Source organism: Quercus lobata, chromosome 3, assembly GCF_001633185.2.
Source record: "Quercus lobata isolate SW786 chromosome 3, ValleyOak3.0 Primary Assembly, whole genome shotgun sequence".
Classification (NCBI taxonomy): Eukaryota; Viridiplantae; Streptophyta; class Magnoliopsida; order Fagales; family Fagaceae; genus Quercus; species Quercus lobata.
The window spans coordinates 19387952-19401202 of record NC_044906.1 but is presented as its reverse complement, the minus strand read 5'-3'; the positions used below and the strand labels follow the sequence as shown (position 1 = coordinate 19401202).

At 31.9% G+C, this 13251-nt stretch overlaps 1 protein-coding gene and 2 long non-coding RNA genes across 3 annotated transcripts; 1 reads left to right on the top strand and 2 right to left on the bottom strand.

Annotated features, from left to right (window-relative positions):
* Positions 1-317: 317 nt before the first annotated feature.
* LOC115979929 (ribonuclease 1-like) lies at positions 318-3054 on the top strand. The gene is made up of 3 exons (XM_031102048.1): positions 318-855; positions 1488-1692; positions 1786-3054. Exons 1-3 carry the CDS (start codon positions 577-579, stop codon positions 2037-2039), a joined length of 738 nt encoding a protein of 245 aa, XP_030957908.1. The 5' UTR covers positions 318-576; the 3' UTR covers positions 2040-3054.
* On the bottom strand, positions 2203-6381 carry LOC115979932. The gene is made up of 3 exons (XR_004089244.1): positions 5517-6381; positions 4172-4249; positions 2203-3166 (listed from the first exon to the last, which is right to left on the bottom strand). It is a non-coding gene; the product is annotated as an uncharacterized LOC115979932 (long non-coding RNA).
* Positions 6382-6815: 434 nt separating this feature from the next.
* On the bottom strand, positions 6816-8117 carry LOC115979930. Its single transcript, XR_004089243.1, has 2 exons — positions 7955-8117; positions 6816-7582 (listed from the first exon to the last, which is right to left on the bottom strand). It is a non-coding gene; the product is annotated as an uncharacterized LOC115979930 (long non-coding RNA).
* Between the last annotated feature and the right edge of the window lie 5134 nt (positions 8118-13251).

The following is a 13251-nucleotide window of genomic DNA, read 5'->3' as shown; positions in this document are numbered from 1 at the left end:
TTTAACCAAGGATATTTTAAAACACTAAGAGAAGTCAATTAAATAATTTACAAGACTCTTAACACATCCTTTTTACCTATTTATAATTATTATGGATATAGACCGTCTGATTGATTTGTGTTACTGGTGACTCTTAAATTGGACGGTTAAAATGTGCCTTGACACGTTCTTAATTGAAAAAGAAGATGGAAGTTGGTAGCCAGTTGAAGAAGTTGGTGGTCTAAAATTCTATGTCCCCTAAAGTAAAAAATAGAGAGGAGAATAATTTTGAGTGACTATCTCCATTGATTAAAGAATTCGTATTTGGTATAGTACGTGACATCCAAACTTCGAAAAAGAGAAAAATAAAGAATGAGTAAGACAACAAATATATGGCCAGCTTGTATATGGTGGTGGACAGATAATAAATGGTGGATTAATCAACCAAATGCTACCATTACCATGTAGGGAGGGCTCAAAATACAGTTCGTAGATAAGTTAAGGGCACAATAGGCAAACTCTGGTCTATATAAACACACACTTTGCTTGCAGGTATAGTTTAAGAGTGGCACAACATCCATTCAAAAAAAAAAAAAAATGAGTGGCACAAAAATGGCTATCTTTCTTCTTTTATCGTTGGTTTTGGTGGTTTCAACGGAAAGTATGGCAGCTCCGGGTGGCGGCAGCAGCCAAACAGTGTCATATGATGAGCTTCTGTTGGCCTTTCAATGGCCAACCTCTTACTGTAACACAGGGATGAATAAATGTAATCATCCCATCCCTCTCGAGTTCACTGTGCATGGCTTATGGCTTAATAAAAATTCAAACAGTGTTAATTGCCCTACACCAAATCCCCGCATCAAGCTCTACCGACAGGTATTTTCACTTTCCTTGCTGAGGTTGGCTACTAAAATTAAAGCATGAAAAACTCCTCTCCGCTATTCTGAAAAACCATTGTTTTTTTCTTTTTGGTCAGATATGAAGCATCAAAGATCTCACTCTTTTCAGTCCCTTTTCTCTTTCTTTTCTTTTTCCCCTTTCCCCTCTGATTGTGTTACAAAGCCATTTACACACAGCAACTACCAAGTCAGGACTGTTTCTTTTTTTCCTTTTCTTTTTTGTGTGTGTGGTTTGTTTGGGTTGGTGAGAAATTGTTTGATCCTCTGTGTATGGGCTTATTTGGGTGTTTTACATTAAACCATATCAGGTCTGAGAAACACAACCACGCAGGATCAAACAGTAGGAAGCAAAATACTCCCCTTCTGTTTGGTTCCCGATAAAGCATGAGAAAATAAATGAAACAAAAATAATTGAATCATTCCTCATAATTTCTCCATAACAAACGAATTTTCATTTCTTGATGAATGTGTTCATTGGTTTTCATTTCTTTACCCTGTTGACCCTTTCTTTTCTTATTTTTATATCCTGTAGTGTTAAATAGCCTAGAGGCAAACTTTCACAGTTTTTATAGTTTGCTGTTTATTAACGTTGTCAGATTTTTTTTTCAGATACGCAGTGATCTCCGGAAAGATTTGGAAAAATACTGGCCAAACCTAAATAGCCAAGGACGCCGGGAATATTTATGGGAACATGAATATGAAAAGCACGGCTATTGCTTTACAGAATTTGGCAATCATGTGGATTACTTTCGAACTGCTCTTGCTATTGCGACTGACATTGGAGACGTCAAGAATAATATGCTTTTAAGCTCAGGTTCTATATACTTAAGATACACTTTTTCCTTGAATTTTGTAATTCCTATTTACAATTGAAAAAAGCTAACTTGACATTTTTTTCCCCTGATAGAGAAAACCATTACAAGGGGTGAGTTCTATCAAGTTAAAGATTTCAAACATGTTACTATTGCCGGCAGAAAATTAACCCTAGGGCTTCGATGCAATTACGCAAGGAATAGCGCAATCCCCCAATTGCACGAGTTAGTGTTCTGTACAGACAGAAACAAGATCCTGAAGGACTGTGCTTATAATGTTAAAGAGTGTGACAGGCCATGGAAGGACAGTAATGGGGTTGTCCAGAGTGGTCGGTTCAAATTTCCTTGAGTGCCAGCGTCCTTGTCCGGCTCTTCCCGTTCACCTCCTTAGTGAAATGCAGGGAAATTTAGTCAGAGACTCAGAACTAGCCTTGAATCTCAGAGGATCTTAGAAAATGTTGGATTTTTTCTTTTTTGAAGAATCTAACTATTGCATAGTTGATTCAGGGTTCTTTTTTTTTTTTTTTTCCATAAGTTTCAGTCTTTCGGTTGGTGTTTTGTTGTACATGTACCTTGTTCCTGATCAATGACATTTGCCTATTTACAAAAAAATAACAACGCATTAATTTCTTGTGTAGTTGCTCTTATTTACTATTGACCCGGCAAACAGCAAGAAAGTAAAAACGTCAGGCTCCTAAGATCTTTGCAATCCACGAGAAAAATGAAAAGAACAATCTTAAACATTTTATGAAGCAGTAGTCTTTCACACTACCCTAACCTAAATATATATATATGTAAAAAAAATTTCTAAAAACTTGAATTACGACCCTTTTTTTACATCTTACAAGCACTTATATTCATAAAGTGATCATCACATTAAGAACGTGTGGCTTCAATCTTAAACATTTACCTCCATCAATTAGTTGTTGTAATCTGGCAAATAATTTTTTTATTGGATGAATAAAAAAAGAAAACTTGCGCACAAAGGCAGAAGTATCCGTCCATGAGTTATTTAAAATAAAGAAGAAAAGTAAAAGTCAATAAGAAGAAAAGGCAAAGGAGTGGGTTGTCATCTTCACTGTACCCACTCCACCCACACCACACTCAATTTTTTATACAATTTATTAATTAATATTTTATCTAGAATATATAATGCATTAAATTAAAATGCATAAAACATCAAAAACAGATTCTAACATGACAAAACATTCCACATGAAGATTAAGGAAATATTAAACAAACTAAGGCAATATTAGTACATTGGTATAGTGATTACATGATAATAAGAATTAATATTTTAAGAAATACAAAAATAAAAATTAATGGAATAACTAATCATATATGGGTAACAAATATATAGCATATGAGGCAAAAAAATAAAATAAAAAAATTAGAAGCTGAGTTAACTAATGAGACTTACATGAAAATTGAATTGTTATCTTCTTTGGGAGTAAAGGTTTATTAATCAAATAGAACCTACCAAAATAAAAATTTAAAACCGAAAGTTAAGTGAAATTTTAACAAGAATCACTAAAAGACCATATATATATTCATTATTTGCATTGTTTTTTTTTTTTTTTCCTCAACAATGAAAGTAAAAATTCAAATGAAACTTAGGACATAAAACAAGGGACCCCAAGAAAAAAAAAATCTACCTCACTATACTTTTTTATTCCTTCATTTTCTCATAAAAATCTTTTAATTTTAAGTGAAGATAACAAATCAAACTAAGGATATAATACTACATTTGCATTGTTTCTTAGATTGAAAATACACCCAAATCTTGCCATTTAGTCCAAGACTGAATACATATATAACCCCAGATGCTAACGCTGTGACCTCATCTCTAAGGTCTAAATGTCTTTCTTGATCTGAAATTCTCACACTAACATAATTCCTCACAAAAACTGTAACTAAAAGTTGATAAGAACAATTCAATCAAAAAAAATTGATAAGATCAAAAAAAAGACAAACTAATTTAATAAAAATAATTTGTGGCAACTTATTGAACTTATTGAATATAGTAGATTGCCACTTTGGAAAAATCACAACTTTTAGGACCCAACATTTATCATATAGAATATGAGGAGTAACCTAGTGGTTGGATGTTTGAAATGAGCTATAGAACCATACATCCTAAGTCTAGTAGGAGTTCCCATAGATTACCTTCTGGCGAATGAATTTATGTACCATGAGTTCAACTATCCAAGTCATCAAAAAATAAGTATGTGATTTTAAATTTTCTTTTTAATACAAAATTATATACATGAGTTTATGTATAGGATATAACATGCAATATTAAGAGTCAGCTTATTTCGTTTTTTGCTTTACTATAAATACTGTAGGTAAAAAATAAAAGCTAAAGCTAAAAGTTAAATAAAATAAGCTTTTTTTTTTTTTTTTTACTGAAAATACTTTACAAAAAGTTAAAAAAATAAGTAAAATATATTGAATGTGACACCCGCAAATTGGAAATATTACCTTTTGTAGAGACATAAATGACTTTTTGCCAATGCCTTCAGCACGGGGGACCGTTGAAAATAAGCTAAACGCATGCATCTGTAAGACAAAAAGCAGTTACGTGTGACACACAAATAGTACGGCCAAAAAATAAATAATCCAATTGATAATCAGCTCTCAAATGCACACTATAATCTTGAATGGTAACCCAGGTCAAACTTTCAAGAAAAAATTTATTATATTATGTAATATTAACACATAGTTAATGACACTTATATGGACATGTAGAATTTTACATGTATTTGATACATGATATGCTGAATTCTCCTGTTTTGAAAACTAAACCCTTTAAAAGAATTAGAAAAGAAAGAGATTAAAGGTTTTTAAGATTAGACTGAAGTTCAACCAAGGTCAAACCACTATATGTCATTTAATTTTTTATTAAATTTAATTCAAAATTTGTGTTTATATTTAATCATTCTCTACATCCTACTAAGGCAAGCCTTGTGGCCTAATGGTTCAGGCTCTGGACATACCTATCAGCTTAGAGAAGCCAATTTCTAATCTTGGTATTGACTAATTTTTGCATTGTTTAGCATTATGTATGCTCTATAATGATGACACTATTTGGTTTTTGGTTTTTTATTAAATTTAATTCAAAATTTGTGTTTATATATAATCATTTTCCATATTTCACTGAAGCGAAGCTTGTGGCCTAATGGTTAAGGCTCTGGCCTAACAGCCTAGAGAAGCCAATTTCTAATCTTGGTACTGACTAATTTTTGCATTGTTTAGCATTATGTATGCTGTACAATGATGACAGTAACTGATTTTTGGTATAAGTAAATTCTATAAAGATGACACCAATTGGTTTTTGGTGTAGGAAAAATTGAAATCTAAACCTCTTATTCAACTACAAAAGATTTTACTAATTCGTTTGACATCAACTTTTGTTATTAGCTTTTAGAGTATATTCTATAGGTAAAATCAAATTCTAAATCTCTTATGCAACTACAAATTCTTTACAAGTCTATTTTGCTCTTAGCTTTTAGCTTTTTTAATCAAGTTTAACTTTTTCAAACCTTACTTTTTCTCACGTTTTCAATATATAAGGATACTTTAGACCATTTTTAATAAAATGCCAAATAAGGTAATACCAAACGCACACTATAATTAAGCTTTCACGCTCAAGTTAAATTAGAGCATTTCCATCCAGAATTCTAAAAAATATCTCATTTTACCATTTCAAAAACTAGTTTATCTATTTCACAACCCATTTAACATCTTAATTCATATTTTTCACATCACACCCAAATACTATTCAATTTTTTATTCATTCTATTCTCTATTTCTCACTCTTCCTCACCATATTTCTCTCTTCACTTCACACTCTTTTCCTCACCATTTCTCTCTCTTCACCAACAATCAAAACCAATCACCACCACCATCAAAAGCCATAAACCATCAAATCCACCACCAATTTCCAATCTCCACCACGAACCCACTACAATCTCCACCGCTAACCCACCATGAAGACACTCGATCTTCACCCACAAACGTAACAAATACCCTCCACTTCAAGACCCATTACCACCACAAGTTTCACCACCACCAAACACCCACAAACACGACATATAGTCACCACCACAGCCATGGTAAGATTGATCGCCACTCTAGTTCGTGAGCATCACACCGCCTAGAGGCCTTTTGGCACTAGAACGAAAAGAGAGGCAAAGAGTTTCATGGTTGGAAAGAACAACCACCGCTCTTGGTAGTGGGGGAGAGAGAGAGAAAGAGAGAGATTAAAAAAATTAAATTTTTAAACAAAAAATTAGAAAACTTGCTACAATAACATCTTATAAGTAATACATTACACTAGCTAAATTGTAAAATTTTTTACCTCGGATAATGCCCACTTTTTATAGTTTGCTAATATAAAAATGGCAATTTGGGATAATGCTCTTAGGTAGTTTCCATCGACATTTTTTTTTATATTAATAGAAAAATAATAATTAATTCATTGTTAGTAAAAACTAATTTAAACATGAAATTGGATTACTCAAAAATAAAATCAATATAAAGTATAGCCACATACTTAGAAAGTGGAATATCACCTAATTTCCTTGATTACTTTCAATAAATTATTTAAAATTCAACTTTCTTTTTCTATCCATGTAATTATTTAAATTTTAATTTCATAGCAAAAACTTAAAAGTTGAAACTTTAAAAGAGTCAAGAGAATGAAAAATGAAAAATAAAAAATAAAAAATAAAAAATAAAAAATTAGTAGAGGTGATAGGGATTTAGTGCCTTTTTTTTTTTTTTTCTAAAGTTAAAATATGGGACCTAAGTTATACTGTAGTGAAAAAGATAAATTTGATTTTAATTAAAGAATGTTGAAAAAATTAAATTTTACAAAAGGGCCATGAGTCTAATTCCAAAAACAAAAAGATTTAAAAAAAAAAACATCTACAACAACGTTAGTCCAATTTAAATAAAAAGTGACTCATCTACTCTTTTAGATAAAATAAAATAAAAAGCGACAATGTCACCCCCCCCCCCAAAAGAGTGAGAGTGATAAAAAATAATAATAATAAAAAAAGAAAAAAAAAAAAAAAAAAAAGAGTGAGAGTGATAAAACGTCCGTGAGTCCATTTTCTTGATCTTTTTTTTTTTTTCCTTTTTTTTGACTGAAATGGTAGATTTTTTTTTTTTTTTTTCATAAACATATAAAAGGTTATAATTAGGGTCCCTTTGGCCTCGCATTTTTTGAAAATAAAGCGTTTCTACCCGTTTGGTTATGCATATTCTAACTTTTTTGAAATCAGATTTCAAAACAAACTTACAAATTAAGGTTGGTTTAGTACATGTATTTAAATAATAATTTTTAATCTTAAAAAAAAAATAGATAAAAAAATTATAAAAATATAGATTTAATCAGCATAAACAGACTCTACAGTATCTCCAGCGAATTTGAAAACATCATTATGAAGTGTTGTAAAATGCATTTTTAAAGTACGATTTACCATAAATACCCCCATCAAACTTGAACAAAATAACCCAAATAAATATTTCTCATTTTGCTAAATCCTCAATAAGCTGTAGCACTCATATTCATCTTTCTTTCTTTTCTTCAAATCTCAAATGGAAACTGTCATGGACAACAAAAGAATGGGTATTTGATCGGTAAGGATAGCTGTTACTGGAGGATAAGTGCAGAAGTATGAGTAAAATGAAATTGGTGAAGTGAAAGGTGTGCAGGTGCTAGGGAACCTATGTTAGGTGAAGTACTTCGCGTGAATTAGTGTCTTCACCCTCAGCCGGTAAAATTAGCTCAAAATGAGCTATTTTCAGCTGACGCTGCTCTGTTCACCTCCATCCCCTCCCTCTCTCCTCAATTCAAACATGCCGTTAGTTTTTGGTAACTTGCAGCTGCAACAACAGTTGAAAATCACAACTTTGTATATGTTATATATTTAAAAAAAAAAAAAAAAAAAAAAAAAAACATACTTATCTTCGTAAGAGGACTTTTTGGGGAGGATAGAGGAGGCAATTGCCACCCCTTCCCACTTGGCTCCGCCTATGTCCTTACTCTAAAATTATATAAGGTGTGTGGTAAGAGGAGTCTTACACACTTTATGGGATTTCCAACAGATCCCACTATCAAAACAGCTCTAACTGGAAAATCTATGATAGGTGAACTTGAAGAGAAAGCGAGAAAGAAAGAAAGAAAGAAATAATTCTTTCCTCTCTCGCGTTCTCCGCACCAAACAATAAACCCAGAGAAAAGAAAAAAAAAAATACCTTAATATATATGACCCAACTCTGCGGCCGAGTAGGGCAAAAATAAGCGTCCTTGCGGCAAGTTGTATATATAGGTGAAGGCTGTTGGGTTACACATGGAATCCTATTTCATATGAACATGTCAACTGTCAAATGCGCCCAACGATCTGCAAAAAAACTAGTGGTGCGGACAACCTAATACGCACCTGTGAGGCGTATTATATATTTATATATTCAGTCAAGCCAGCGAGGCTTGGGATGTGGACGGCTGCCAATAGATAATTGCCACGTACCCCAGGTAGTTTATAAACTTAACCCTGGTTGACATTTTATAATACTATTGGTAGCAGAAACTTAAAGACGGTGTTGCTTAAGTTTTAATAAAAGGTAGGCAAAAGAATAGTTTGCTTTATAGCTCCGTCGTTTTGTGTAATTTAAAATGCTTAAACTGCGGGTCCAACTGAAATGCTTAAACTACGGGTCCAACTTTTGAGTTTTGCGTTTGTCATGAAAATATCGTCCATATATCATTTATTTTTTTATGATATAAAAAATATATTTTGATAAGAGATTTTTAAAAATATTATTTAAATTTTATGAAAATATGTGTGGGTATGTGAAAATACATATTATAATAGTTAAAAAACAATTTTCGTTATGTCAGGACACTATTTTGTACCACAACAAATCGCATAACGAGTAGTAAGTTGTGAAAGTATGTCCTACCATCACATTTTCATCCCTCAAAACTCGACACATATGAGTTATGGCACAAAATTAGAGGGGTAGCATTACTGGTGGCATTGTGGTAAATACAAATATTGTGAAAATGTAGGTCCCACCAAAATTTACTTGACATGAAAACACACAAAGGGTTCCTCTCTCTCTCTCTCTCTCTCTGCTTTCCTTTCACAGACAAAACACAAATGGATGAAAAAAAAAAAAAAAAAATTCCTCACATCTGGGCGTGACCTCCACCGTGAGTCCAGATTTCGCATCTCTCTGTCTATTTTACATTGTTTCGCATCACTCTCTTTCTATTTTCCTTTTATTTTTTCTCTATTTTTTTTGGTTCTCTCCACTGGGTAACTTTTTTTTTCTTATTTTCTTCTTTCAGAAAATGGATTCTGGCCTGGGTAAAATAAAATCTTTTTGGAAAAATTTAATTTATGAAAAATGATTCAAGAATTAAAGGAATGGGAAATTTTCGAATTCGTAATTTCTTTTGACTGGATTTGAACTTGTAATTAATACACAGTTGTTGGTTGTTGCAAAGTTTTTATGGTTTCTGTTTTTGTGGGCTAGGTTCACGTGATGGTGATGTGAGGTTATGCTCAATATTTGGTGTTGTAATGCTTGGACGAGCAGAGATGGAGATGGGGGATAAGGAAGAAGAGAGAGAGAGAGAGAGAGAGAGAGCTGTGGAGAAATGGTAGAGTTTCTCCCTCTTCAGTAAATAAATTATTTTACACCGTTCATGTGAGGGTAATTCGCACTTTTTCAAAAAAAAATAAATAGTGAAAATACGTGTGGATTAAAAATTGAAAACATGTATTTAAATTGATGTACGAAATAGACCCTTAATCAATTTTAAAGAGTGTTACAAAAATATGCTACCATGCACATTTTACTCCTAATATGTATTTTAAATTTTTAGTATATTTTTAAATCACAGTTTTCACATTATTTTAAAAATTAAAATTACAATATTATTACCAAGCCCTAAAAGAATTAAATAAAGATAAAAAAATAAAGCTTTTAGTACCTCAAAACCCATTTAATCTATTTTAATTTACCATTTTATAATTTTCCCTATATCAATATTTTTATTTTTCATAACACAACTAAATATTATTCATTTATTTATTATTTTCTCTCTCTTCTTCTCTATCTCTCTATCTTCTCTCTTTTACAAGCCACCAACTAAACCCATGACCCTCTCTTCTTCTTTGTTTCTTTGTCTTCTCCCATGTATAGAGGAAAAAAAAAGAACAAAATTTAATTATAAAATTAGTTGTAACCTTAGACTATAATCTTACTCAATAAAATAAAAATTACTACTTATTAAATTGCATGCTCTTTACTCTCTTAATACATATGTCAAATTTTGTGTCAATCAGATATTATTTACTAATCTATAAGCTTATATTTTATGCATAATTTTAAACTACAAAAACTTGCAATTTAAACAATTTATTGATGACATAACTATTAATTTTTATTCTATAAATTCTGCAAGCATGGAGTTTATAAGAAGAAAATGTAATTTAATGGTAAATTTGTCAAAATTCACCTCCAATAAAAATATATTGAGTAAGGTTGTAATATTAAGTTACAACAAATTTTATAACTAAACTTTGTCCCCAAAAAACCACAAAAGAAGGAAAAAAAAAAACCATAAATCAGGAAAAAAAAAAAAACCAGTAGAATAAACCTAAAGATCAGAAAAAAAAAAAAAAAAAACCCACATATCCAAAAAAAAAAAAAAAAAACCTATAGAAAAACCATTGGATTGACCACCATCACAAACCACTGAATCGACCACCCAATGCCATCCACCAAATCAAACCATCCACTACCAAAACCACCAGGGAGAGGAGAGATTAGGCTGAAGAGAGAGAGAGAGAGAGATTGTATAATAATGAAAGAAAAGAACTCGTTGTTGTTGTTGTTGTTGTAGTTTTTTTTTTTTTACAGTAAACTGCCATCTTGTAACAAGTTTGTTAAATTTGTTAACAATAACACCATTGATGTAACTTAGTTTTTGTAGTTTGTCTAGATAAAAATAGCAATTTAGTTTTTTGACACCATTAATACTAATGCTCCAACACTTTTCCACAAATTTTAGGTGAATGGTTTTTATTTATTTATTTTTTTTTGCATTTTGAGTTTTGCTAGAAATAAGGTAGAAAAAAACTAAAAATAAATAAAATAAGTTGATAGTTTTCTTATTAAACAAAATACTATAAAAAATAAGGTGTGGCCTACGAGAAACTAATGCTCTATTTGTTTCGATATAAAATATTTTCACATTTTATAGTATTTTGCAATAAAATATTTGATCAAAAGTAAAATACTTTCTATCAACTAGATCAATCTAGGCAAATTTGTGTAATAATATTTCACAATTGAAATTTCGGTAAAATATTTTACATTTACTCTCTCTTTCTCTCTTGCCTCGATACCTTTCATGCTCTCTCCCTCTCACGCTCTCTCTCCCTCTCTGTGTTCTCTTTATTACCCAACCACTTTCGATCCCTCTCTCCCTCCACCTGCAAGCTCTAATCGGCACCACCAGCAAGCTCCAACCTCTACCGGTGCTATCCATCAACAATTCCTCATCATCTCACACTCAACTGCTTCTCCCCCTCCCCAACTCCTCATTAGCCATGGTACCCTCCCTTTCCCTAACTTCTCATAAAAATGACCACCATGGTTGACCTAGCGTTGTCGCCAAGACCTCTTGTCACCACCATCACGGTGGTGGCTTCCTTCATCACCATGGCCAAGCTCCTTCAAATTCCAAACGTCACCACTTGCCACCGCCACAAAAGGCGGTGGGCTCCTCTCATCTCACCCTTTTTTGAGCTCACTCCTTCTAGATTTTCTCAAGTTTCGATTTGGCTTAGTAGGTTTTTGGGTTTTCAATATGGGTTTGTGAGTTTTTTTGGCTTTCTTTTGGGTGGTTTGGTCAGATTTGTGATTTAATGCTCATATATTGTGGATTGCTGGTGGTTTATGCTCGAATTTGTGGTTTAATGGTCATATTTTTAGGTGATTGCTATCTTTTTTCTCTCTTCCAAATTTGGTTTTTGGGGTGGTTGGTGGTGGTTTTTGCTCATTTTGGGGGTGGCTAGTGGTGGCTTGCATTTTCATGTGTTTTGTCGTTACAAACACTTAAAAATGTCTTCACTATAAAAATTTTCATAGTAAAATATTTTATATCGAAATAAAGGTAGCGTAATTGTATTATAGCATTTTGAGAAAAACCATAGAGCAAGGTGAAGTTCTTGCATACTCTAGGATGTGCCCTCCTCTCCCTCCTCTCATATGAGGAATGAGGAGTGGCCACCCCCCCCCCCCCCCCACGCAATTTTTTTTAAAAACGCTCTAGCTATAGGTAAAAATAGAACCCACTCAATTTAAAAAAAAAAAAAAAAAAAAGACTCCTCCAAGAACAAAACTTTGCCCTCTACACCTCCAACACGTCTACCAAATTTGGCTCTCCAAATCCCAACTTTACTCTTTTGTCTTTTTCCATTTCTTAACATTTCATATTTTTGTTTCCAAAAACACAAAAGAGGTATTTTTTGAAATTAAAAAAAAAAAAATTGTGTAATGACATTTATAAAACATGGAACTTCCAATAGAGTTTCCTTTTTAGTTTTTACCGAAATTTGCCATATCTACCTTCCTGTGAATGTCTGCCCCTATATGTATTCTTTTATTTTTCTTTATTTTTAAAATACTACTAGTATCACATATTTTTACACACATTTCATCACAATTATATATATATATATATATATTATTTTTTGTTTCTTTCTTTTTTTAAATATTACTAGTCTCACATATTTTTACACACATTTCATCACAATTGTCTTCCATGGTAGACTATTAATGTTAGAGTAAAAATGGCAAGTCATGTGATAGTGATAGTCTGATAGACAACTAATCATAGTTTGCCATATAGAAAAGTTGTAAGAACAAACATTCAATCACAGTCTACCACGTAGGACAATTGTGAAAAAATGTGTGGTACATCTATTATTGTTTTTCTTTTTAAAATATTATTTCCCCTTTTTCTCAACTCTCAACTTTCAACTCTCAATTCCTAATATCATTCCTTTTGTTAGAGGGAGGAAACAATGCTCTAGGAGTATGCAATAAATTTCCTACTGGGAGATCTGCAATAAGTTAATTGTTAGTGACTTTTTGAGCAAAAACATTAGTTGGGACCCAAAAGAAAAAAGCTAACCAAAGACAAAATAAGCTGAAATTCAGGACTCACATGAAATCACAAATAGTTTATGTAATAAGTAAAGAAAAATGTTATATGCATAACATTTTCACAAAACAACAAATCTTAAGAGGCAGTTTAATATTACCTATTATTGGTGGGTTAAAAAGTAATTTAAGTAATGGGTTTAAATTTGAACCTGTAACAACTTACCATCAATAATTTGTTGTGAAAATATTATGAACATAGCACTCCTCATACATAAATCATTATATGAAAATGCTGTCCCAACTTCCAAACTCACGCCTTTGAACCTTGGTATTTAAATCATTTTTTTTTAGAGTCTAAGTTGGGGTGG

Coding starts and splice junctions, on each gene's coding strand:
- LOC115979929 (XM_031102048.1), top strand. CDS start 577: ATGAGTGGCACAAAAATGGCTATCTTTCTTCTTTTATCGTTGGTTTTG. Junction 856..1,487: donor GCATCAAGCTCTACCGACAG/GTATTTTCACTT, acceptor TTTTTTTTTCAG/ATACGCAGTGATCTCCGGAA. Junction 1,693..1,785: donor TAATATGCTTTTAAGCTCAG/GTTCTATATACT, acceptor TTCCCCTGATAG/AGAAAACCATTACAAGGGGT.